The sequence below is a fragment of the Balaenoptera musculus genome, chromosome 4, assembly GCF_009873245.2.
Source record: "Balaenoptera musculus isolate JJ_BM4_2016_0621 chromosome 4, mBalMus1.pri.v3, whole genome shotgun sequence".
Classification (NCBI taxonomy): Eukaryota; Metazoa; Chordata; class Mammalia; order Artiodactyla; family Balaenopteridae; genus Balaenoptera; species Balaenoptera musculus.
In genome coordinates, this window is record NC_045788.1 from 47,050,207 (window position 1) to 47,078,114 (window position 27,908).

At 37.8% G+C, this 27,908-nt stretch overlaps 1 protein-coding gene across 1 annotated transcript; it reads left to right on the forward strand.

Moving 5' to 3' along the window:
* Nucleotides 1–27,689, forward strand: LOC118893969 (multiple epidermal growth factor-like domains protein 6). The gene is made up of 11 exons (XM_036849653.1): nucleotides 1–112; nucleotides 222–341; nucleotides 2,416–2,538; nucleotides 7,242–7,379; nucleotides 11,218–11,340; nucleotides 13,074–13,196; nucleotides 13,568–13,760; nucleotides 15,706–15,881; nucleotides 19,320–19,448; nucleotides 23,699–23,827; nucleotides 27,562–27,689. The coding sequence occupies exons 1-11, from the start codon at nucleotides 1–3 to the stop codon at nucleotides 27,687–27,689; spliced, it is 1,494 nt and encodes a 497-aa protein (XP_036705548.1).
* Nucleotides 27,690–27,908: the final 219 nt, after the last annotated feature.

Below are 27,908 nucleotides of genomic sequence, written 5' to 3' on the forward strand. Positions count from 1 at the left end.
ATGTTTGGATTTGTTCAGATTTTGGAGTTCAGATCACAAAATGGGAAACATTTTGTTGGATTAGCGTCATCTGAAAGTGGGAAAGCCTTTCCAGAGCCCTTACCATCTTTATGTAAGAAATCCTCCTGTCCCAGTTCTCTTTTACCTTCCTCCACACTTCTGCTCTGTACATCTTTCTAAAGTTAATGAATTGAAAACTATCACTGCTTAATTGCTTTTAGCGATGGACCCCTGCATGGGTGGAAATGGATGTGCTCACATCTGTCAGAGTGAGCATGGCGTGGCCAGGAGTGCCGGTCACCCAGGGTACCAGCTGTCTGCATACAAAAAGGCCTGTGCAGGTTGGAAGTTGAAGCTGATAGATTAATCGGGTAATTGTTTGAAATTCTGTGGTAATTCAGTTTTGAATAGTCAGAACAGCTAGGAGAAAGGTGTTTTCATTTATGCTTAAAAAAGAACATTTATATTTTTTTTTTTTTTTTAACTTTTTTTTTTCTTTTTTCTTTTTTTAGAAATTCACATTCTTTTATTTATTTATTTATTTATTTATGACTGTGTTGAGTCTTCGTTTCTGTGCGAGGGCTTTCTCCAGTTGCGGCAAGTGGGAACCACTCCTCATCGCGGTGCGCGGGCCTCTCACCATCGCGGCCTCTCTTGTTGCGGAGCACAGGCTCCAGACGCGCAGGCTCAGCAATTGTGGCTCACGGGCCCAGTTGCTCTGTGGCATGTGGGATCTTCCCAGACCAGGGCTCGAACCCGTGTCCCCTGCATTGGCAGGCAGACTCTCAACCACTGCACCACCAGGGAAGCCCCAAGAACATTTATATTCTTATTTGATCACTCTGAAAGGTATTTTTATGAAACTGTAAAAACTCAGTGAAATTTTTAGTTACAAAAAATGATCTGGTGTAGTTTCAGAATTAATTCTTTTTGTTTTCTGTTTTTCATTCTGAAGTGAATTCCAGAATTAATATTTCAAAACCTTCCATAACCTCACAGGGAGTTTTTGATTATAGGCTACAGAAGGTGGGGATAACCTTTGAAAAGCAAGTATGTGCAAATGAGTGCTCTCAGAAGTTAGGAATAATTAAAACCAAAAAGATAGAAACTCTATAACTACAAGGTTACATATTTCTGTTTCCTAGAAATAGCAAAACAGACATACTTCAATTCAAAGATGAAAGTGATAAATTACTTCGTGACCAGAACTGATAAATGAAGTCATTCCTGTGGGACTGTCTTTGTTTTAATAACTTCTGAGAAATCACAGAATCCTTCATTTTTATCACAGCATTTCCATGAAATGAGAAACAGTTTATTTGCATTAATTAAGAAAATACAAAATGTTTCCTGACTTATGGGACTGATAAACACTTTAAGAAATTGAAAAAGAATTAGACATAAAAATTAGTGTGAAGTTAGTTTTTTTTTTTCTTTAAGCCAAAACCAAGATAAAATTTTCTGTGGATTATGTTAACGTATTTTTCTGACAGAGAACATTTCTGCTTTGGTCCTCTGTGTGCATAGCACCTACCTTGCTGAGTTTCTGGCACAGAATAGGATCTTATTAAAATTTGTGGAAAATTGACAGATGTATACATATATAGATATATACATATATCCATACTTATCTATACAATATCTTTTTCAAATTTTTATTTTAATAATATCTGGTACATTATTCCTAAAAAGTCTGTCCCCAAAGTTACTGCCTATGTAGGGTTTTATAAATACCTTAGAAAAATGAGTATTTCTCTTAAGAGTCCTGGTGGGGGGTGACATACAGGACTGTACAAGGAGGAGCTGCTATTTGGGAAAATAATGGTGAGACCTATCCGTTTAAAGGGTGGGTGGAGCTGCAGAAACTACATGGGCCACAAAATGATGTTATACTGAATAGACTTGGCCGTCAGTGTCAGGAGAGAGAGAGGGCACCAGTGTTTAAATGGCATTGCCCTGTGACAATCATATGTACAATACACACCATGGATTGCTACATATGAAGACTCCAAATCTGCCTTGTGTATGGCCACTTGTACTGTCTTAAATCAGAGAGATACCATTTTTGGTTAAGAATTTGATATATATTCATGAAGACAAATTACAATGACTTCTGCTTGTATTATTAGAGGATAGAAAAGGTCTATTTTTTGTTTGTTTTCTCTTTCTTCAAATTAATAGATACTAGTAGGTTCTAATAGGTAGAAAGAAGTGTTTGAGAACATAAGACCTACAGTAGAGTTCATGTCATTCGCAGTTGGTTTATTTGCAAATATGGAGCCTATGTGGTATTTTACTGTTATGTTTGATGTTGGGGGTTGAGAGGCAGGGGATGCTTTAGTTCATTTCTATAGTTTACAAATAAACCTTAATTCCAGCTCTGAAGACACAGCTCCTGTGTATCTCTTTCTGCAGATGTAAACGAGTGTGCTGAAGGGCTTGCTCCCTGCAGCCATCGCTGTGTGAACACAGTGGAATCTTTCACTTGTGCCTGCCACCCTGGTTTTGAGCTGGGAGCTGATGGAAAACAGTGTTACAGTAAGTGGCAATAATCGCAGCCCAGGAAATGTGTGGCATTTTACAAGTGTTAAGCAAGAGTAATAAACAAAAGAACTACACTGAATGTCTTGCCAAAGTGGAAGCTCCTGAGAATGTTTTCCACTGGGGTAGGATGGGAGTGAGAGCTTCGAAGGCCAACCCCCTCATTTTAATTTGACAAAACAGGGGACCAGAGTCAACAGACAATGGTCGGCATCATGATCCACAGTGTAGACCACAAGGACTAAGTCTCAGGTCTTCTGACTCGGGCTCTCTTGGACCCATGGCTCTCCTTTGTGAAGAGTCTGTCTTCCTTCACCACCTCTGCTGTGCAATATTTATTGAACACTTATAATTCCAGTGTAAAACTCAGGGAAAAGGAACTAGCAGGGGTGAAGGAACCAGCAACACAAGGAGCGGCTCTAGATTGTAAGACCATGTCTGATTTCCGATCTCAGTTCCAAAGATGCCCTTCCCAGCTCTCCACATCTTAGTAAACCATCCTTTCCGGGCGGAAGTCAAAAATGCAATTATGCAAATGAGTAAGTAACAGAACTGGGACTTGAACTAGGGTCTTTAGGCTCCAAATATACTATCCTTTTAACTTTGTTATGTGTTTGTATACATCATATGTCTCTTGATCAGTTTTAATTAAGGAAGAAGAATAAGGATAATGATAAACAGAATAAATTATGTAGTGTTTTTACCTAAGCTCTCTCATGAAGGGACATTCTTTTTTTTTTTTTAATTATTTAATTATTTATTTATTTATTTATTTATGGCTGCGTTGGGTCTTCATTTCTGTGCGAGGGCTTTCTCCAGTTGCGGCGAGCGGGGGCCACTCTTCATTGCGGTGCGCGGGCCTCTCACTATCGTGGCCTCTCTTGTTACGGAGCACAGGCTCTAGATGCGCAGGCTCAGTAGTTGTGGCTCACGGGCCTAGCTGCTCCGCGGCATGTGGGATCTTCCCAGACCAGGGCTCGAACCCGTGTCCCCTGCATTGGCAGGCAGATTCTCAACCACTACGCCACCAGGGAAGCCCCGAAGAGACATTCTTAAGGTCACTAAATTTTTCCTTCTCCTCCTCTGCATAAAACTCTAATTCTTTAGTGCCTGGGTTGCCAGTGTAGCCTTAAGGTCTGTTGATATATTTCTACTGCTTAAAGACAGGGCAGTTTTGCTGCAGTGATATTTGTCTTTTAAAGAGCAAACTAAATAACATGGGAGAGAAGAATTAACTACTAATTAGGATATAACTTCTTTTGAAGTGAGTCTTTCTCTCAGTGCCCTGAGGAGTCCTTTCAGGCAGAGAGAAATGTGGATGGGTTTTTCTTTCTTATTAATATTTTGGCTTTTTAATGTGGCCAGAGGTTTAGGAGATGAGTACATTTTACAGATGCCTGAAATAAAATCCCTTGCAATCTGACTGGTGAGTTCTCAGTTATCATGAAAGAGGGGGCCTTTATTGCTAATGAGTCATGAGGTATAGGCTTTCTGTGAAAGTTACTTGGGAAAGCAATTTGCCCTAGAGTTGAATACATTTGGTAGAGGTGTATTTTTACATTTATTTCCCTCATGTGAATATTTGGCTGAGTTCTTTGTGTAGCTCTCACCAGACCTCAATATTTACTGACATACAAAACTTTCTTGGTGGAAACTGGTATTTTGAGTGTTTTAAAACTTGTAGGTGGGGTAAATGTTTTCAGAACATGGTAATGTTTAACAATGAGGGACTTCCCTGGTGGCTCAGTGGTTAGTAATCTGCCTGCCAATGCAGGGGACATGGGTTCGAGACCTGGTCCAGGAAGATCCCACATGCCGCAGAGCAACTGAGCCAGTGTGCCACAACTGCTGAGCCTGTGTTCTAGAGCCCGCAAGCCACAAACAGTGAGCCTGCATGCCACAACTAGTGAGCCCGCATGCCACAACTAGTGAGCCCGCATGCCACAACTACTGAAGCCCACGTGCCTGGAGCCCATGCTCCACAACAAGAGAAATCACCGCGTTGAGAAGGCCCGTGCACTGCAGCAAAGAGCAGTCCCGGCTCGCTGCAACTAGAGAAAGCCCGCGCACAGCAACAAAGACCCAACACAGCCAAAAATAAATAAATAAATAAATTTAAAAAAAGAAAAAAACAATGAATTACGTGTTCTTCATGTAACAGTATATTTTAGGCAAATATTGTTTTAACTTTTTCCTAGGACAACAATATTTTGTATTTATATCATTTCTTCTCAGAGGCTCTCAAAATACTGTATAGCATAAACATCGAATCCTCCAAGTGTGCTATGAATGCACTATCACTATCTTGTGATTAGAAATTAGAAAATTCCAGATCTAGCATGGTTAAACAAAACTGTTCCCAAACTACCAAGCAGTATATAGTGAACCTAAGTTCCATATGTATTTAATGCATATTTAATATACTGAGTAAATAATGATTTTTTGCTATCTATGAGAAACCACAGGGATCAGGTTTTAAAGTTTTTTTAAAGCATATTTTTAGGTATGATAGTTAAACAGTTTCATCTGTATCAAGAACGCAGACTCTCAGCTTACTTCTAGTGGCCAGTTCTAGATGCGTGTGCGCATGTCTGAGTCCCGTATAGTTTAGCTCTTTATGAGGTTACAGTAATGTCATTTATATGTAAAGTACCTCCGGCAGTCTTACAGCTGCATTGATCACAGGGAAACAAGAATAGGAGCCAAAATTTGAAATATGTCTCCCTACAGAGTATATGCTAACATATTGTGAAAAATATCAGTTCCCTTAATTATTTCAGCCTTTCCTTTAGCTCTCTTATTTTGCTCAGTCCTAAACTAGCTGTTTCTAAACCCAAAGGCATTCTTATTTTCAACAATAAATTGATTAGCATAATCTTTTTTTTGTTTATTCAATCATTCAAAACCTATTTTTAAAAAAAATTTTAACACTCTTTTTGTTTAACATCTTTATTGGAGTACAATTGCTTTACAATGGTGTGTTAGTTTCTGCTGTATAACAAAGTGAATCGGCTATACATATACATATGTTCCCATATCCCCTCCTTCTCGCATCTCACTCCCACCCTCCCTATCCCACCCCTCTAGGTGGTCACAAAGCACCGAGCTGATCTCCCTGTGCTATGCAGCTACTTCCCACTAGCTATCTATTTTACATTTGGTAGTGTATATATGTCCATGCCACTCTCTCACTTCGTCCCAGTTTACCCTTCCCCCTCCCCGTGCCCTCAAGTCCATTCTCTACTCTCAAAACCAATTTTTGAACATCTGTTAGGAGCTGGGTAATACAAGATGATGAAGGCACAGAGGAATGAGCACAATGACAGGGATGTGCCCTGGGTGCCCTGGGACACAATGGCTGCTGCCTAGCGTAGACTGGAAGCTGGGACCAGGGAGCATGATTTCTGTACATGTAACCATACAGCAACATAGCAGATACCTTGGCAGTTTGAATGGTGATATAGGCTCTCAAGGAATACCACAATCCTAAGTGCCCTTGTCCTGTTCTTTCCCATCTTTCTTCTTTCAAAGGATTCAGGAGTTAAGGATGGAAGGAAATGAACCAATGTCGTCGCTCTCATTTAGAGGTGTGTCCAAGCAACGCAAATGAAGAACAGTAGAGGCCAATGGTGAAAATAGCAGAGTATCTAATTCCATATTTTTAACAATGATGCAAAGCATTCTTTTATTTTTCATTTTCTCACTTAGAAAATGATTGGTTATAATACCTGTGTGCTCAGGAAAATTGGCATCTGTACACTGAGCTGGATGCCCCCCAAAGTGCCCCAAAGTAGCGGCATGTACCACGATCAGCAAATTAGGGCTCAAAGGAAGAGAATGGTTATGTAATAAGTGACTCTTGTATACATCAAAGCTGATTAGCATACGAACATGATACCAGTTACATATAATCAGCTAATTCATTGGTTTTTTGTTCATAGTTTTGTTCCAAAGCCATTTTTTTTTTAAATTTATTTATTTATTTATGGCTGTGTTGGGTCTTCGTTTCTGTGTGAGGGCTTTCCTCAGTTGTGGCAAGCGGGGGCCACTCTTCATCGTGGCGCGCGGGCCTCTCACTATCGCGGCCTCTCTCGTTGCGGAGCACAGGCTCCAGACGCGCAGGCTCAGCAGTTGTGGCTCACGGGCCTAGTTGCTCCACAGCATGTGGGATCTTCCCAGAACAGGGCTCGAACCCGTGTCCCCTGCATTAGCAGGCAGATTCTCAACCACTGCGCCACCAGGGAAGCCCCCCAAAGCCATTTTTAACAGTATTTTCATGTACTCACAGCCTAAAAAAAAGAGCAGATATTAACATACCATTAGTTTGAGAACAGATATGTCAGCTGTATTTGCTTTCTGATCATTGATTCAATACACGTATTTTTTACATTCTGAAAATACTGAAAATTCCCAGACGTAAGTGTCCTTTAAGATACGTTTAATAACCACTGGTGGACTCATTACCTTTCTGCCACACTCTGTCAATTTGACATTATTTATAGGTTTATTAGCATTTTGATATGGTATAGATATTTACAATGCTTAATAGTCCTCAGACTTTTACTTTTATATGCTTAGAGTGTTGACAGATTTCCAATAAAGTTTGTCATCTCCCAACAGAGAGAGTGTACCCATTGTTGCCATGTATTCAGATTTCTCTGTTATTATGCTAATAATTCTCTTTTGCTTGTTTTGGAAAGGGATTGAATTGGAAATTGTCAATAGCTGTGAAAAGAATAATGGTGGTTGTTCCTGTCACTGTGAACATGCAGTTGGTGGGCCCTGTTGCTCCTGTAACCATGGACACTGGCTTGATTCAGATGAGAAAACATGCATAGGTAATGTTTGGTAAATGCCATCTTCCTTCAGAAGTTGCCCTGGATTCATTTAGCCCTTTCTTCTCTAATACTTAGTACTCTAATGTAGCCACATCTCTCAAACTGCAAGAAGTAAAATGAACAGTGTCTTTGGCTACTGGATAAATGTAAAAGAAATGCTAATTGACAGAAGACATCATTGTGTTTAGATATTTACTTTGAAGTTAAAGGAGATTTAAAACTTATTAGCAATATATATGGACTTAACAGTTTTATTTCTGGAAAATATTCTAAGGCCTATCTAACCATTTAATGTAATTTATAATTCAAACAAAAATGCCACCATGCATGCTAATTCTCTCCACCACAAGCAGAAGCAATCATGTTCATTGGTTTTCAACTTGGTGATAATTTGGATGCATGTTCACCTTTGACATGGCAGGTAGCTACATTCCAAAAGAAAACTTTAAAAGATGTTATTCTTTGGAAATCCCAGCTCAAAACTATTTTTAATGGATAACTTTTTCAATGTATTATTAGAACTTATATCATTTAAGACAATGAGAAGAATAAATTCCACCCCAGCCTTGCTTCATAATGAAATGTTTAATCTAGAACTTCTGAGAAAAAGGAATATCTACTAAAAATAGGGAGGGTGAACATCAAACTAAATTACTATGTGCTCTGGGTCTGAGAGCACCTACAAGCCCCTGAAACAATTTGCCATCATTCGAGAATTATGACACCATATTTGCTTGTTTTCTTTTGTGATACTTTATATCACCTTTCTTAAAAATTATGATGTGAGTACTAAAAAAAATCTTTGACCTTTTCATGCTACAGTATGGTTTGAGGCAAATTGAAGTACCAAAAGAGGAGAGGTGAATTTCAAAAGCCTAAGTCATTGGGATTTTTTAGTTTGGTACTAATGTGACAGAGTGAACTTCAAGGGATTTTGAAGTATTCTGGTTTCATAAATTATTTAACCAAAACAATGTCATTACTTGTTATTTCTTGATCGAACATCACCTTCTGCATTTTTCTCAGTGTCTATGATGATTAACTTAATGAAACCAGTTGCTTGCCTTGCTTCTTTTTTGTAATGAAAATTATGCTTATAATTTTCTACCTTGCTAACATTTGTATCTCTGGAAAAAATAAAGGGCTTCCTTTCTTCTTTGCTCCCTCGCTCCCTCCCTCCCTTCCTTCTTTCCTTCCTACCTTCTTTTTTTGACTGTTGGATAAGGGAAACTGGAATTTTGCTAAACCTTTTGTTTGCAACTTATAATTTGGTATCTTTCCTTATTCTTTGAAAAGTACAATTCAGTAAAGTTCTTACTTACAGCCAGAAAAAATAGCATCTGCCAGGGTCAAAATGTAGAAAATTGCATATTTATGACATTTCAGCAGTCAACATGACAACATTGTTTTGTTTACGGCTCAAGTTTATTTCATTTTCCAACAATAAATAACACTCATTCCTAAAGACCAAATATTCACTAGAGTAAAGGCAATGATTTGTTTGGAGTGTGCGTATACATACTCTGCTTATTTGCCTGAGAACAGATTAAGGCCATGGATGCTTTGTAAAACATTCATGCATGAGGGAAATTAAACAATTTTCTTTTTAGTGTATTTTAGGATCAACTTTCCTTTTACATAACTTTCCTTTTACACAACTTTCCTTTTACATATAAATGTGTTCTAGTCTGCAAATGGTCAGTTTTGCCCAAATGCAAAAATTTATTAGGGCTAAAACCTAGAGATGTGTTAACACAATTTGAAAGACAACTATACAAAATACAAGTGTCTGACCAGCAGTAAGTTCACTAAATTTAACAATTGGTAGCTATCAGAAAAATAATTTTATTCTAATCTTTGGAGCTTTATTCAGTGACTATGTGTGGGGGGCAGATACAGAAGATCAAGTTTTTTCAAGGTTTACTTTTGATGCTTTTCTGAAGTCATAGTTGAAATGTTTAATTGTTTCACCTGACTGCAATTAATGCTATAGTTTTGATTAGGGCTAAATTTTTAAGTACAGGTGAATTTCTCTGTGATGCTGCAATATTTGGTGTATTGGCCAATGTAAATAGGAAAAATATGATCATCAGAGAGGAAGAAAAATTAAAAATAAAAAATAAGCAAGCAAAGATATTACCAAATAAGATCTGAAAAGGAATCAAGAAATTTAGGAAAACAGGTGATATAAGGGTTGAAGGGACAGGGCATTTTAAGAAAGGAAGAATGGGGTTTCAGGTGAGTTCTGTACATGAGACAGGAAATAACCCCAGAGGAATGATAATAGAAGAAGAATCCAAAATGGGTCATAAAATGATAGATCGAGGAATTCATTTTTCCAGTTATGTGATGCAATTGTGCTCCTTACTGGTTGAGAACAGGGAATCATGAGACGTATATGTTTAGAGGCTCTGGTGATATCTGAGAAGACTTTTTAAAAAATCTTGAAATAAGAAAATCCAAAAAACATAAAAGATAATGTTTTAGATAAAATGAAACTGAATTTTTTAAAGTTTTTTTTTTGTCCTCTCTATTCATGCTACGTAATACAAAGGATAAATGAAGTTTTAATATAAGAAAGGAAAAAAATATCATCTAGAGTTTTGTGAGTAGCACTGCTTGTGACATTTTGCTGGAGAAAGAATATTTTGTGTCCAAATGACCTTCATTTGGATATTTTATGGTGACCCTTAACCTTAGCTGATTGATTGCATTTTCTTTCCTTCCTTTCTCTTGTCTGCATTTTCTTACATTGGTACCCTTTCCAAGGTTAATTGAGACACTGACCTTTTATATCTGGGGCCGCTCATGTAGTTATGGAGCAATGGGATTTTGTAAACTCAGCACTGACAGGCCACCCAACTTAACAGTTCAACAAAGGGGGTAGAATTGAACTAAGGACCTATAGCCAAAAACCCTGACCACACAATTCCCAGGTGTCTAGCCTGGTGAAAGCAGTGGGTAAAGAGTCTGTTGCTACCCTTTAGCCAATTATATTATAAATGATCCCCTCAAAACTCAGGACAAATCGATTAGCCTTTGGCTGAAAGGTTTCAATTTGACATCTTCTGGTGCATTTTTATTTTCTGCAAGGCAAATAAAGGAAGACACATGCCAGACTGTAGAATTCTAGAGTAACAGTGCTGAAGGAGACTTAAAGATCATCATTTAGAAAGCTGTTTATCTGATAGGACATTCCAGGGTAATAGTGTCACCAATTATAATAAAAACTCATCCCAGTCAAAGCATCATCGAAAAGTTCAAGCAAATGCCCTGAAATATTCTGTAATTTAACACATAATATTTAAAATGATTGTCTGCCCTCTCTCTAAATTGCCTTTATCCACGGCTCTTCCCAGTCACGTGACTTCTTTTTGCTTGGGAACGTTCTTTCATCTGAAGTTCCAGAAGAACAATCACATAGGGACCTAAGACTTCCTCCTCTTTGCAGCTATTAAATGTCCACTAAATGGCATTTTTGGGCTATTCTTCTCAAGCTGTTTTTTTGTTGTCATTCTTCAAGTTCTCTGTTCAGTTAGATTGCTATTTAAACTGGAAAAATAGCAGAGATCTCTTACCCTGTGCTTATAAATGCATTTGGAGATGACTTACATGCTTTTCAAATAAATACCAGGCATAGAAGCATGTCAGAAACGTAAACCCAAATGCGGCCTCATTTGTTTTGTGTTATAGTCTCTTCAGTGTCTGTACTCTGTAACCTGAGAAATAGGAAATGATTAGTAAAACAGTTTTAATTTCGAAGTGAGGCTTATCGGCACCTTCACAGGTCAGTTAAATTCCTGCCCTTAAGTAACAGAAATGTCCTTTCCCCCTTTAGACCTTGATGAATGTGAGAGTGGAGAAGCCTGCTGGGCCCAGCTCTGCATCAACTATTTAGGAGGCTGTGAATGCAGTTGTCAGGAAGGCTTTAGGATCAGTTCTGATGCTTGTGGATGTGATGGTGAATTCCTGAGCTCTAATGTGAAATCCCTGATGTGATGGGGCAATCAATGGAGGGGGAATATCTGAGATAGAGTGTTAGGGTGGGAAAGGGAAGGCTTTGACACTAAAGAGACTTGGATCTCTCTGTGGCTCGACCACGTTCTATTATATGAACTTGGGTGACAGTGCTCTGAGCCTCAAATCCTCATCAGTAAAGTGAAGACAATAATGGAATTACTGGGGAAATTAAGAAAAGTAATAAATGTAAAGTGCCTACTACTGTGATTGACATCGAGAAATCACTCAACTAAAAGTAGCTATTATTATTATAATAATAGTCATCGACCCATAATCCCTTTTACCTAATTTAATATATACAGGCAAGTGAGAGATTCCAGCAAGCCATAGCACACTGCCACAGGAATTGCTCGTGGCAAGCTTGACTGGAATCAGAGGTGATTACTGAGTGTCCTTCTAATTTAAGGGCAATAGCAAAAGGATAGCGGGTTCATGAGCCACAGTCCAAATCTGTATCAGAATCCTTTATATATCTGATATTAATCTAGCTAATGCAAGTTTTAAGATGAGTCATTTTATAGTTTTCTAACTTATTTGTTGAAATTGATTCACTTACCTTTCAGATGACTTCTAGCTGATAGGTATATTTTTATATGATAGGAGAGTTTGAATTCAGTGAGTAGAGTTAATTCACTTTTTTATACCATTAAGAAGGGCTCATGTCAGTCATTGCTGTAAATTACTTTAACGAGTTTACCTTAAATATATAATCTTTAAATTTTCATTTGTGATTATTATTACCATTATTTTGAACCTTACTTTTCTTGAAATAAAAGATTAGAAGATTGTTATCTATTTCAATAATAGTCAAATTATATGAGAAGACTTTAAAAAGAAGTGCCTCAGAGAAAATAGTGTTTCTTGGATTAAAGAAATAAATTCTTGTATTCTGTTGAGGATAAGAGTTGTGTTTCTTCATATAGATGCCAAACTCCTCAGCCTTGCAGTACAGATAACAGCAAAGAACATACAACTATGATATCTATATATTCTAAACACAGTAGAGCATATTACCACTTACACCTCCCATCCAATTAACAGGGCCAAAAAAAATTGAATTTCATGTGCCATCTGTTCTAAAGCAGAGTGAGCCAAGAGATGATTATATGGCGTGAATATACATACTTGGGTACACACATCCAAATGGAAAAGGTATCCACAATCTGAGGCCAGGCCTAGAAACTCAGCTTCATAAATGAACTTTTAGTATACTGAACACATTGATCAAAGTCTGGGCTCAGACGTGGACATAACACCAGTAAGTCATATGAGATTAAGGCCTAGGGTTCTTCCATCTCTCAAATTCTCCACAAACTGTGTACAGAATTATGCATGGAATAAAGGCTTCACCATAGATATTGAATAATTCAAGAGTGAATGAACGTTCTGCAAAATGGTACACAGCCTAAGACCATGTAAGTTTTAAATTCTTCCTCAAATCTCATGAACAAGCTCTCAGAAAGACCTTGTCTATGTAGGTAAACTATGGTAAACTTGGAAATGAGTGAAGGAAAAATAATTGGCAGGATATATTTGAGGAAGAATTTGGGGCTATGCTTTCTGTATAGCAATACATTGTTATTGGTTAATAAAGGTGACAAATATGCCCGTGAGTTCATAATGTCTATTTTATCTCTCAATGCCTAAGAGCAGACACTGTTTAAATTTTCCCAGATGTGGATGACTGTCTGGATGTCAGTATCGTCTGTGACCAACTATGTGTCAACTCTGTGGGAACCTATGAGTATACTTGTGAGGAAGGCTGCAGAATTGGAAGTGATGGAAAACCTTGCATCTGTAAGTTGCTGTGGAGAGTTTTATCGAATCTCTTCTAACCGACTTCAACCCTTGTCTTGTTCTTTGGGAGCACGGAGACCATATATTCTTTAACTCAACCTGTCCTCCCCTTTCTCTCTTCACAGACTGAGATCTTTCTTTTCCTTTTGTTCTTTCTGCGGCAGTTTCAACTCTGTGCTTCCTGCTTCTCACCTTCATTTACAATAGGCAGTTTGAAATGGCTTTCTCAAAGAGTTTTACCTTTCAGCTGCCCCCTGCCTTGACTGTATAGTTCAGACTCTCTCATTTTTCCCATCAACCCTTGCTCAGTTTTTCCTTCTTTTAACCAGCATGTGGAATCCAGGTCTTTCCCTGTGCGGTCTGAGCTTTAGTTGATGATGAGTTAAAGGAAGAAGAAGAGGAATTAGACATTGTGAAGTTTCCAGGTCTTCTATTCAAGAGCCCACCTCAACTGCTTCATTATGTGGCCACCTCTCTGCCTCTCACCCACGAAGATGAAGAAGATGAGGAGGAAGAGGGGAAAGGTATTCGAGGAGAACTGACTGCTTTGCACAGAGTTGGTGCGTAAAAGCATGTATCTCATTAAAATCACCTCTTTTCTCTATTTTTAGATAATTCACATAAATCTTTCATAGACAATTTCATTATCAATGTTTAATGCCATCAAGAGTTTTAACGTGATATTAGCAAGAAAAATGGGGCCAAGATTACTTCTTCAAAGCTCCCTATGAAATTCATCATCTTTTGTCTTTCTTCCCTTTAGCACAAAAAAAGGTTGCTATGTAGGTATGTGTGGACGAGGGGGTGCAGGGGGGTGGGCGCTATTGAAAATGTGATACAGTGAAATGGAGCTGAAAAATAGCTTTGAATTAGCGTAATGGAGAAAAGGATTGGGACCTTTTAGTTCTAACAGTTTAAACTCTACTAGAAGTCATTTTTGTATAGTTAAAATTTACCTTAAATAGCCTTAAAATCTAGACCCTTTCTAAATTTTAAAATGCAGAAAATCAATGGTTCAATATGCTCAAGTGGACCAAGAAAAAATATCTTTACAAATGTGAGCAGTTTTTCTTATATATCCATGCAACGGAACTCAAGCATCAAATCACTTCTGATCAGAATAAATTAGCATAACCTCTTTCAAAAGTAACAGTTTGCAGCCAGTCTGCTGCTTCTTTTTCTTTTCTTTGTAAGACAGAGCTGCTCTTTTTGTTCTCCCTCTATTCCTTGTATTTTAAGAGCATCAAAGCTTAATGATTTCTTTAGAAGACATTCAGTAAAATAGCAGATGTGTTTATACACTATGGTCAATGATAATAATATCAATAAATGCATCTGCATAATGATAGAAATGCTTTAATGTTACTGAATTAGACTCCTGATACTTTGGCTACTCAAAGTCAGAATAGAAATAGTTCAGGGCTACCAAGACAGTCAGAACTTGAGTGGCCAAGATCTAGAGAGAAGAGAAGCTCAGACAAGTGAGATGGACAATCTGTGCTACTTTTCTCCTTGAGCCATTTGCTAATGTATGGGCTATGCAGACAGAGAAGACAGGAAGTCTACCGACAGCTGCAAAGAGAGTAAGGAGCTAAGCACAGTTACAGCAGTATCATGCATGGTGCTGGAGAGGTAGAAGTTGGAGTTGAGAATCTGCCAAGGTGGAGAAGCCTTGCTAAACATGACAGGCTTTCAACTGGGACATCTGAAAGACCCCATCTAGAAACAGGGGCAAATCTTAAAATGGAGTGAGCCTTAAAAAAACAACTGAGATAAAGTCTCTCCATCCTTATTCAGATTAAGATAATTTCCCTCAAGAATAGAATGGATAAACACATTATGGTACATTTATACAATAGAATACTATATAGCCATAAAAAATAAACTAGTGAACACACAATATGGATGAGTCTCATAAACATTATATAGAATGAAAGAAGCTTGATACCAAAGAGTACATACTTTACAATTCCATTTATATAAAGTTCAAAAATAAGGGAAAATAATCCATGGTGATATAAATCAGAATAGAGCTTAATTGGTAAGGCTAATGATTAAGAATCATCAAGTCACCTTTCAGTTTTTGGGGTGCTGGTAATAATCTATATCTTCATCTGGGAGGCATTTACATGGGGTTGTTTACACTGTGGGAGAAAAAAGTATGAAGTGTACACTTGAGTTTTGTGCACTTCTCTGCATGTATATTAAATCTCAGTAAAAAGGCTTACTTGGGAAAAAAACAAAACAAAACTTTGCATAAAACAGCCTGGAAGGAAAAACACTAAAGTGCCAGGACCATTGATTATTTTTGTGTTCAGAAATTAATGGTAATTTCTTTTCATTTTTTACTTTCTTAAATATCCTAAATATTCTTTAGGGACTACTTCCAAGCTCTATTTTAAAAGGTATCTCTTTGCCATTGTCTTTTTCTGGGACTCTTTAGGAAATGTGCCCAAGGATCATGTTTATTTGTTTTTTGGAACATGAAGGGTTTCATCTTTATTTTCAGTGACGTAGACAGTATGGGTCCACTAAGATGGTATCGCATTCCGGTCTGTTTAGATCATACCTTCGGACACGATTGCACGTTGAGCTGTGAGGACTGCATGAATGGAGGCTGGTGCCAGGAAGGAAAGAGTGCATGCTTCTTCCCAGCTGGCTGGGGAGACATTCTTTGTAACGAATGTAAGTGATTCCTTGGAGCCCTGGTAAGAGAGTGATGAATTTTCCTTTACTGCTGGTAAACTGTTGGTCATGAGCTCTTTACATATGTTCTCCCCAAAATGTTTTAACAAGGTTAACAATTGCTATGGGTGCAAAACCAATTTATTTGTTGTGCACAAAGAATGTCTGTGAAGCACTGAGGTTTCAAACTGAACATGTGATTAAAATGGGAGATTTTGTGTTCCCTGGGAAACTTGATGTGCTGTCTCTTGTTTATCCATGGAACGTAAAAGTTTATAAAGGATCCTCATATTCTAGGCCTATAAAAATCCCTCCATTTAAATAAATCATTAGGCCCTGGCAAGCTACTCCCAATGAAGAAAAAAAAAATGAAAGGATTTGAGTTACGAAGTGTAGTTAATGGAACTGCTTGACTGTTTGCTGCCTCTTTTTTGTTTGTGTTTTCTCTTCTTTTTCTTTTAAACAATATGTAAATACAGCCAGTGACACTTGTAAGTTTTTTATATAAGTCTCTCATGAGAAAATGTCAATGATTTGAAAAATAATACCTCTAATAAATTTTTTCCTTTATATTTTAAATGGAGGTATATTTGCAGATACTAAAACTGCCAAGTAATAAAAACAGAATATATGGACTATTTTTATTTCCTTTTTCTCTTTTTAAATTTCCCTCATAAATTTTTTAATAAAAGAGTTTTCTTGGTCTTTGTGAATCGCTTGGAAGATGATATGAGCAGATTTTCTTTTGAAGCCCCTGCGTGTGGGAAGAAAGAGCACAAATATTGTTTCTATTATGAGATGGATGCAAAACTTGAATTATAACATAGCGAAGTGGTTCCCCCAGAATTACTAGTTAGAGTGTGGAGGCTCTTCCTGAAGCATCACTCTGATCATGTCTCCCTGCTGCTTAGAAAGCTTCAGGAGTGTCCCATTTCCTGATACATAAAGCTTTACGCTTCTAATCTAGTTACTGGCAACTATCTAATATCAGGCCCTCATAAATCCTTTTCTCTTTCTATCCACAACTCTTTGACCAGCTTATCATTTCCAGCAAGCTAAACCACTCACTACTTAATGCTTTGCACTTTCCAGCTTTGTGCCTTTCGCTAAACTGCCATCTTTGTCTATTGCCATTTATTGCACGACACTTTATTTGATGGCCCCAGTCTAATCACAGCTATTTATATTTTTGGTGGATTTAAAGCCTCTCTCTCTACTTCTCTCTCTCTCTTTCTCTCCCTCTCTCCATTGAATTAGAGTTAGCTATGCTCCTGTTCCATTTCCTTACTAGCCTGGAAGCTTATTGGCCGGATCCTTTTCACATTTCTCCAAGTTGGAAGCACCTGTGCATGAATGGATAAAACTTTGTATTGAGACTCCCAGCTATATGGACCTGCTGCTTGACATAGTCAACTGTATAAAACTGGGATCAAATAAATCTTATTGCATGACTATTAGGAAGTAAGTGTTTTCCCTATATTGTAAATTTTTTGGGTAAATATGCATCTTCCAAACCCTTGATCCCTAACATGTCAGCATGAGAGATGAAACTAAAAATATATTGCAAATGCATCAGAATAAAACATCTGACACAAAATTAATATAGAAATGTTGAAAATGAACTTCCTGATAAAATGAAGATAACATGACCCCTTCTTTGGCTTTGGAAAACCTTGAGATTCTCTAAGTGTTCACATGGTCCAGAAAAGGGCAGTCTGTCCCTGAAAGCAGAAACTTATGTCTTCTTTGCATTTCCTGTCTTTCTTTCATTTTTCTTCTACAAAAATTAAAACAGAACAATCCAGGTTGGAAAAAAAAAAGTGCTCAGTAATTCTTTAACAAAAAGGGAGAGCAAGAACACTTTCTTAAAAATCCCTATAAACTGTAATAAATGGAAGTGACCAATCATTCATCACTAGTATTTCTAAGAGTACCAGCTCTTCAAATGCAGCAAGAGACATTTAAAAAAAAAAAATTCTGCAGGGATCTGGAAAGTTGGTTTTCCCATGGAGTAGATCTTCTAGCCCAATATCTTTATTGGTCTATAATGAAAACATATACTTTGATGTTTTAGGAATTTCTCCAAGTAGTTACAGTGAAACAATTAAAAAATTACCACATATTAATTTTAACAGCACATTTTAGAACTCCATTTCTTTTGAAGAGATTTCATATTGACTGTCTCATTTGTTATTGTGAGACTCTATCAGTGGAAAGAGAAGATAGGAGTATTTTCATATGACAAATGAATGGACTGTATATTATATGGAAGGGAAGATTCATGACTTCTTCCAAATCATCCAGCTATGGTTTGGCGCATGTTTGTTTTAAAATTTTCTTCTCCAGGATAATTGCTCTGTTTGATGTTAATGAAGTATTTAGCAAATCCGTGTGCACCATGATATCATATTCTTTTAGTGGGGGACTACCAGATGATAGTGTTGGTATGCCAATATTGATGCCTTGCTATAATCCACATACTGTTCAAGCTATTTAAACTTGCCTAGCTTCATTTTCCAGGTATATATATTTTAAAAAATGTGCCATCTATAGTTGCTGTAAGAATTCAAAGACTTACTACATGTAAATTAACAATGCAGGTCTCAACCAGTATTTGTGGCCAGTTTCTTTCTCTCTTACTCCTTTTGTTTTCCCCTTTCCTTTTCATAGTAACCTCGGGCTTGAAAGCAAAGAAAAAAGCGAATAAGAAGCCAAGTTTCCATATTAGCAACATCTGGAATGGTGTGGGTGGGTAGATGGAGGAGGTGATGTAAATGTAGTTTTACAATATTTAGCCAATTATGATAAAATGTCAATTTAAATAGGTACTGAACTTATCTCAACAGCTCTATTTACTCAAGTTAAGCTTAAAGTCATAGACATTTCCCCCACTTCATTTATTTTTAATGGAATAGTAAGCACTTCCCCCGCAAAACAACAAACCAAAGAAAACAGTTGTTTGCTTGACTTTGTCAGTCTTTGTGCAGAATACCTTGGAACCCTCAAGACAGTCTTAGTTGCCTTCATTTCCGGTTAAAAATCCATGGCTTTTTTTTCTACATTTTCTTCCCATTTTTCAAAATAGAAGATGCAGTTTGTTTCTCACTAAGGTTAGTAACATATATAGAGCAAAAATGTTTAAGTAGTTCTGAAAATGTGAAGGTTAGAGTTTAAGGAACAAGGTAAATTTTGCATGTAAACCTTGTTAGCAGTTCTTCAGTCAACATCATTTTAACTAGCTGTATCAGTAATTCTTCCAGCAATGATGACGCCATTCAAACTAGGAACGGGCCAGAGACTCTTCCTGGGTCTGCAAGTTACAGAGATTTTAATTACTGAGAATCCATTCTAATAGAAAGACAAGCTTTTATTCTCTAACCATTTGTATCACAATGAGTATATTACACTGTGTGTCCACCTTCTCCATTTTCTTCATAGCTCGTTCCCTAGAGACCAGTGGGAAAGAGTATGACGGCATCTGTGATTGTCAGAACGGAGGCACCTGTGATCCTCTGAGCTGGCAGTGCCAGTGCCCCTCAGGGGTTCATGGGAAAACCTGTGAAGACGGTAGGAATGGCTGGTCACATGAGACAGCTCTTTAAGTTCTTGATGTTTCTAATAGGAAATAAACAAAATAAAAGCTGCATCTCTACTTTTCAAGGTGGTCTTTTCTTTTTTCTTTTTAATATGGTTTTTATTCTTCAATTTGTTAATATGGTGTATCACATTGATTGATTTGCGTATATTGAAGAATCCTTGCATCCCTGGGATAAATCCCACTTGATCATGGTGTATGATCCTTTTAATGTGTTGTTGGATTCTGTGTGCTAGTATTTTGTTGAGGATTTTTGCATCTATATTCATCAGTGATATTGGTCTGTAATTTTCTTTTTTTGTAGTATCTTTGTCTGGTTTTGGTATCAGGGTGATGGTGGCCTCATAGAATGAGTTTGGGAGTGTTCCTTCCTCTGCAATTTTTTGGAAGAGTTTGAGAAGGATGGGTGTTAGCTCCTCTCTAAATGTTTGATAGAATTCAACTGTGAAGCCATCTGGTCCTGGACTTTTGTTTGTTGAGAGATTTTTAATCACAGTTTCAATTTCATTACTTGTGATTGGTCTGTTCATATTTTTTATTTCTTCCTGGTTCAGTCTTGGAAGGTTATACCTTTCTAAAAATTTGTCCGTTTCTTCCAGGTTGTCCATTTTATTGGCATAGAGTTGCTTGTAGTAGTCTCTTAGTATGCTTTGTATTTCTGAGGAGTCTGTTTAACTTCTTTTTCATCTCTAATTTTATTGATTTGAGTCCTCTCCCTCTTTTTCTTGATGAGTCTGCCTAATGGGTTATCAATTTTGTTTATCTTCTCAAAGAACCAGCTTTTAGTTTTATTCATCTTTGCTATTGTTTTCTTTGTTTCTATTTCATTTATTTCTGCTCTGATCTTTATGATTTCTTTCCTTCTGCTAACTTTGGGTTTTGTTTGTTCTTCTTTCTCTAGTTCCTTTAGGTGTAAGGTTAGATTGTTTATTTGAGATTTTTCTTTTTTCTTGAGGTAGGCTTGTATTGCTATAAAATTCCCTCTTAGAACTGCTTTTGCTGCATCCCATAGGTTTTGGGTCATCGTGTTTTCGTTGTCATTAGTTTCTAGGTATTTTTTGACTTCCTCTTTGATTTTTCAGTGATCTCTTGGTTATTTAGTAACGTATTGTTTAGCCTCCATGTGTTTGTGCTTTTTATGCTTTTTTCCCTGTAATTGATTTTTAATCTCATATTGTTGTCATCAGAAAAGATGCTTGATATGATTTCAATTTTCTTAAATTTACTGAGACTTGGTTTGTTACCCAAGATGTGATCTATCCTGGAGAATGTTCTGTGTGCGCTTAAGAAGAAAGTGTAATCTGCTGTTTTTGGATGGAATGTCCTATAAATATCAATTAAATCTACCTGGTCTATTGTGTCATTTAAAGCTTGTGTTACCTTATTAATTTTCTGTTTGGATGATCTGTCCATTGGTGTAAGTGAGGTGTTAAAGTCCCCCACTATTGTGTTACTGTCAATTTCCTCTTTTATAGCTGTTAGCAGTTGCCTTATATATTGAGGTGCTCCTATGTTGGGTGCATATATATTTATAATTGTTATATCTTCTTCTTGGATTGATCCCCTGATCATTATGTAGTGTCCTTCCTTGTCTCTTGTAACATTCTTTATTTTAAAGTCTATTTTATCTGATATGAGTATTGCTACTCCAGGTTTCTTTTGATTTCCATTTGCATGGAATATCTTTTTCCATCCCCTCACTTTCAGTCTGTATGTGTCCCTAGGTCGGAAGTGGGTCTCCTGTAGACAGCATATATATGGGTCTTGTTTTTCTATCCATTCAGCAAGCCTGTGTCTTTTGGTTGGAGCATTTAATCCATTCACGTTTAAGGTAATTATCAATATGTATGTTCCTATGACAATTTTCTTAATTTTGGAGGGTTTGTTTTTGTAGGTCCTTTTCTTCTCTTGTGTTTCCCACTTAGAGAAGTTCCTTTAGCATTTGTTGTAGAGCTGGTTTGGTGGTGCTGAATTCTCCTAGCTTTTGCTTGTCTGTAGAGCTTTTGATTTCTCCATCGAATCTGAATGAGATCCTTGCTGGATAGAGTAATCTTGGTTGTAGGTTCTTCCCTTTCATCACTTTAAGCATATCATGCCATTCCCTTCTGGCCTGTAGCATTTCTGCTGAGAAATCAGCTGTTAACCTTATGGGAGTTCCCTTGTATGTTATTTGTCATTTTTCCCTTGCTGCTTTCAATAATTTTTCTTTGTCTTTAATTTTTGCCAGTTAGATTACTGTGTGTCTCGGCATGTTTCTCCTTGGGTTTATCCTGTATGAGACTCTCTGCGCTTCCTAGACTTGGGTGGCTATTTCCTTTCCCATGTTAGGGAAGTTTTTGACTATAAGTTCTTCAAATATTTTCTCAGGTCCTTTCTCTCTCTCTTCTCCTTCTGGGACCCCTATAATGCGAATGTTTTTGTGTTTAATGTTGTTCCTGAGGTCTCTTAGGCTCTCTTCATTTCTTTTCATTCTTTTCTCTTTATTCTGTTCCTCACCAGTAAATTCCAACATTCTGTCTTCCAGGTCACTTATCCATTCTTCTGCCTCAGTTATTCTGCTATTGATTCCTTCTAGTGTATTTTTCATTTCAGTTATTGTATTGTTCATCTCTGTTTGTTTGTTCTTTAATTCATCTAAGTGTTTGTTCTTTAAATCTTCTAGGTTTTTGTTAAACATTTCTTGTATTTTCTCGATCTTTGCCTCCATTCTTTTTCCGAGGTCCTGGATCATCTTCACTATCATTATTCTGAATTCTTTTTCTGGAAGGTTGCCTATCTCCACTTCATTTAGTTGTTTTTCTGGGGTTTTATCTTTTTCCTTCATCTGGTACATAGCCCTCTGCCTTTTCATCTTGTCTATCTTTCTGTGAATGTGGGTTTTGTTCCACAGGCTGCAGGATTGTAGCTCTTCTTCAAGGTGGTTTTTCTGAATAAGTAAAGGGCTGTGTCTATATATAAAAGAGCACAATTGCTTTGACTGATGAATGTGTAACAGAAAAAAATAACTGATACTTAAATCACCAACTGTGATCTAAGCAGGATGAATCCAGATACAGAGACAGCCTTTCTCATTTGCTGAGCAAAATGTTGAGTTTGTGTGCAGAGGTTTACACATACGGCCTGAGTGAATTGATTTGCTCTGCATAATAAAAGAATGAAGAAAATGAAGCTCTTTGGGCATATCAGGGAGGAAGTGAGATAAAAATCAGAGAAGAAAAGGAGAGGAGAGAGAGAGGAAAAGAGAGGAGAAATGATGGTTGAAAAGCTCACAAAATACCAATCCAATGATTGCTGTGTGTGGATTTTTCATGGAAACCAGTCAAGAGACCACATTTTCTACATGGCTTGATAAAACACAAAAAAGAAACTGCTTGTACAGTCCCAGGAGTTGAAGGCAGAGAGTCAATGAAGATATAAGTCTTCAGGGATTGCCAGAAATCATCGGAATTTATTAGATTCTCACAGGTCGTGAAACTGGGGAGATGGAAACCAAGTTTAGTTTGCTCTCAGAGAGGTGCAGGAAGGCACCTCTAGTTGTTTATCCTCCGAACGCTATTTATTCATTTATTCAAAATATATATATTAAGTGCTTGCAAGGCACTGTGCCAGGTTTTATGATATGGTAACAAAACAAAAATAAAAAAGCTCCTGGTCCTTCTTCGTGGAACTTACAGTCTTGTTCAAAGCAGACATCGGTTACAAATGTTGGTAGGTATTTCAAATTAAATATTAATGTGTGCTTGGAGGTCAGACCATGAGAACCATACAGACTGTGTGAGCCAGGGAACGACTTCTAGAGAAGTGACCCTTAAGCAGAAGCCTGCAAAAGGAGGAGACATGAGACAGGGGATGAGAGAGTGAGCCACGTGTTGTCCAGCTGTGAAATGGGAAAGAGTGAGGTACATTAGAGGCACCTAAGGAAGGTCAGCTGGTGGAGCAAAAGTCAGGGAGATATTAGTGCAACATGAGGTCAGCCAGTGCAGGGGCTCATCAGTCTTGTTATGTTTGGAGTTTTTAACCTGACAGCAATGGCAAGTCATTGCAGAATTTTTGGCAGAGGACATAAAATCACAGGGGTGGTTTTTAAAAGAGCTCTCTAGCCTTGGTCCAATCAGATTGGAAATGTCTTACCTTTTGCAAGCTCCTTATCTTATGTAACAACAGCTCTAGTGAGGTTTGCATGTGGGTTAATATTCACTTCCTTTGTCTTTCTACCCTTTAGGATGCCCAAAAGGATTCTTTGGGAAGAGTTGCAAAAGGAAATGTAACTGTGCCAACAGTGGCCATTGCCACAGGGTGTATGGCGCCTGTATGTGTGAGCCAGGGCGCTATGGGAGGTTTTGTCATCTGAGTAAGTCACAAGCATGGAATTTTCTCTCTGTGTGTAAGCAAGGAAGCTTAGAAAAATACTAAAAATACTTCAGTGTCAACTTAAAGGAAGACAGCCAACATAAGAGCTGCAAGCTTAAGTTTTATTCAGGGTCTTGCTGAAGACTAGAGCCTAGGAGACAGCCCCTCAGTTCGCTCTGAGGAAACTGCTCCAAAGAGGTAGGGGAGAAGCCAGTTTATTTATATATATTTCTATCCTCCCATACACATCTCATTTAATTTTAGGGTTGACTTAACTGGCACCACACCTGTTGTATGATATTATACATTATCCTTTACTTATGTAAAATGAAATGCCTTATATATTATTAAAGAGGAAGTGCAGTAATATGAAATAGCCCATACATTTTAAAAATGTTATTGCCAAGTTATGTAAATCCGCACCTCTGTAAATGACATTTTAAGGTAATTTAAAAAAATGAACACTCTTTCTACTAAATATATATATATATATATATATATATATATGTGTGTGTACATATATATATATATATATATATACATGTTGGTAAAAGAATCTGGGTTCATTCAAATTTTTCCTGAGATATGCATCTAACCATCTAAGTGCCTGTTTATCCAAAGCACAGAGTGCCTCTTCCTGTTTTTCATCCTGGACTCCCCTCAGGGTACACTATTCTGCAGTGGGTTAGGACTTAACTGTTGTAGAACTGGGTGGTAAGCAACACATCTCTGTTCTTCTTTGTTCATATTAGACAAAAGAAGAGAGTAAAAAGTATAACATATTTTATATGGTCGTATCATATATATATATATGACGATTTATGCTCTAATCTTTATTTAGCCTCCTTACGTTATAGAATCTATATTTTGATGAATGAAAGAAAAATATTTCTGGAGTCTTTCCATTTTTTTCCTAGTTAGGCTTACCTTGATTATTGAGAGAGGGTTGTTAATAGTTCATTTAAGTGGACATTCCACACTTTGTGAAAGTTGAATATCGAAGGCCCAGTACAAGTGTCTTTTATTTCTGGGTTCTAGTGCAAAACAATATCATTCCCTAAAATGTCTAAAACGTATTATTCATTTTGCGTTTTGGCCAGCAATCACATTCTGCAAAAGATGTGAGAAAACACAATCACCAATAAATGTTTCAGCTCATCGGTAACTTTTAAGTTGTCTCCCAGTGGGACAGCTCTGGACGCCTACCGACCATCCCATCTTGAAGCTGTGTGCAAGTTCCTGTGGGCCTGAAACAGTCTGTACCTCGCTCCACCACCTATTCCATATGCCTGCCTCTGAAAATCCTTCCTGAGTGAACCTCAGTAATACCATGACCCTTTTTTAATAACAGAGACCTTCTAGAGTCTTATATTGTATTTTTAGTTGAATGTCCATGGACCTTATCTACTTAAGAAAAGGCATGCTCCTTAAAAACAGAGAGTAAATTGTGAATTCTCCAATAACAGAGCCAGTAAAGGCATCATAGAAAACTGAGCCTGAGTCATGAGGAAAGGCTTGGACAAGCAAAAGGGAAGAGAAGGGGAGAAGACATGGGTAAATGAGAAAATGGAGAGGCCAATGGTATGTTCCAGAGCATCAGATACTTCCTGGAACATGCCAAGGGAAGAAAACTCACCTAGAAACAAAGATAGCATCACTTCTGTTATTGTTCTTCTAGGGTAACAAGACACTCCCCATTTTTTAGTAATAACTTTTGAATATTTTATAAGCTAATACCAGATGTTTTGGCAAAAACATTTAAGTCATAATTTATCTGCTCAAAAATTTAAAAAGCAGATGGTGGTGGTGGCAATGTTGGTTAGCATTTGGAATGTGACCCTCTTTAGAAAATCATACACATTCCAGTTCTTCAGGACTCTTATTGTTCAGACTTGAGGCTTCATTTATTAATGCCACTTGCCTGGCCCTAAGAAGCTTGAATTTTGCAACCCTATATTAGTTTTCTAGAGCTGTCGCAATAAAGTACCACAAATTGAGTGCCTTAAACAACAGAAATGCATTGCCTCGCAGTTCTGGAGGCTGGTAGTCTGGGATCAAGGTGTTGGCAGATCATGCTCCCCCTGCAGGTGCTAGGGAAGGGTCGGTTCCAGGCCTCTTCCCTAGCTTCCTATAGTTCTTTGGCTTGTGACAGCAGAACTCCAGCATCCTCATGGCATTCTCCCTGTGTGAGTGCCTCTGTGTCCAAATTTCTCCTATTTATACGGATACCAGTCATATTGGATTATAAGCCCATCCCACTTCAGTATGACCACATCTTAAGTAATTATATCAGCAAAGTCACAATTTCCAAATGAGGTCACATTCTGAGGTACTGGAGGTAAGTACTTCCACATATGCATTTTGGAGGATACATTTCAATGCATAGCAAATCCTGAGAAGACACTAGATTGCTAAAAAAGTTACTTCTTCCACTTTTTCTTTTTTTGTAAGTATATCTCTCCAGTTCTATGTTCTTAATGTACCCAATTGTCGCATTTAAGTATTCCGTGGTGTCTGAGTTGTCCCCTGAACCACTGTTCTACAAGCTGAACTAGGAAGAATAAGTAGGGCATGGAAGCCAATCTAAGGAGGTGAGTGTTCTAGAATGAGCACGAGGTCCACATCAAGGAAGACAACAGCTCTGAGAGACGCTGGGGGCTTGGTGGGTCTGGGGAAGGACTCAACACTAAGAAGATGCAGGAAGGATGACAGAGGTATCATATAATTTATCATCCAAATAGGATACTATTAACAGTGAAAAGGAGCCCTGTTAATAATTCTGTTCTGCTTTAAGGGGTAACTCTGTCCCTGGCAATTGAGACAAAGACCACCCTCCATGGTGGCATTGTAACCACCACTTCAAATTAGCTCTGCTAATAATAGCAAATATTAGCAGATGCTAATAATTTCCATCCATCAGAAAGTCAAGTGGTTTATTTTTGTTCTCTCCAAGCACCTGTCCACAGCAAAGCCTATATAGGTATATAATATAATTATTTTGATCCTGGAGGGCACTTGAAGGATCTTTTATATGAGTCCTGTAGACACTTGTAATGGGGGAGAAAAAATTGTCAGAGTTATATTTTGGAAAGGGAATTGAATTACTATAACTCCTCAAAGAGAGAACTAAGGTACAGTATGTTTTCCTGAATGCAAAGGTGGGACTTTCTCAAATTAGAATTCCTGTGCTGACTAACATGCCTTAAACTCAAAGTCATGGGGAAAATAATGAAGGAAAGGCGAGCACCATTTGCCAAAGACATGGCCAAGATAATGCTGCCGTCAGGATGAAAGTTTTGTGTCATCTACACGATGTAAAATTATTTCGGATTACCGTATAATGAAAGGGAATGAAAACAATGGCAAGCTTTCCCATCAATGCTTGTCCATCATCGCCGTGCTGCGGCAGGATGAATATGGGGCCTGGCAGGCCTTAGCAGTCCTTGGAGAATATTAAATACAGGCACCAATGGAGCGCATTGAGAAGCGATTTCTCTCCCGGAAGCACTAAAGCCTTTTAAGTAGTTCAGGCTTCACTGTTCACATCCAGTTGCCAAAAAGCAAATGAATTGCCTGATTTGAAAGACATTTGTTTCCCTAATTTTTTGGCAGTCAGGATGATCCCCTTGTTTCCCCCATAATCGGGCCCCACAGAACTACATGCCTGTGCACTAACAATGCGAAAGAAACAAAGCATGGTTTTCAGGTGACCGGGTTGCCTCAATCTGCTTGCAGACCGTCCCAAGGGAGCCCATGGAGCTGGCTGCACTTCAGAATGTCAGTGTGTGGAGGAGGACACCCTGGGATGTAGCGCCAAAAACGGCAGTTGCACCTGCAGATCTGGTTACCAAGGCAACAGATGACAGGTACTGTCTGACTATAAATTTTCTTTCTTCTCTAATAACAATGCTCAGCTTTTGTTTAGCACCATACCATCATTAATTAGTTAATCCACCAGAGTCCTCAGGAGAGCAGTAAACTTTATTAATCCCCTATTTGCAGGTGAGGAAACTGAGACATGGGGCAATAAAGTCATGTAACCTTGTTTTCTTAGCCTCTGATGTTAGCTGTCCCCTTACTGG

What these genes read in the sequence shown, in the direction of transcription:
- LOC118893969 (XM_036849653.1), top strand. Translation starts at nt 1, where the DNA reads ATGTTTGGATTTGTTCAGATTTTGGAGTTCAGATCACAAAATGGGAAA. An exon ending in TGATGGAAAACAGTGTTACA is followed by an intron (nt 2,539 to 7,241) that starts GTAAGTGGCAAT and finishes TGTTTTGGAAAG; the next exon opens with GGATTGAATTGGAAATTGTC. An exon ending in TGATGCTTGTGGATGTGATG is followed by an intron (nt 11,341 to 13,073) that starts GTGAATTCCTGA and finishes AAATTTTCCCAG; the next exon opens with ATGTGGATGACTGTCTGGAT.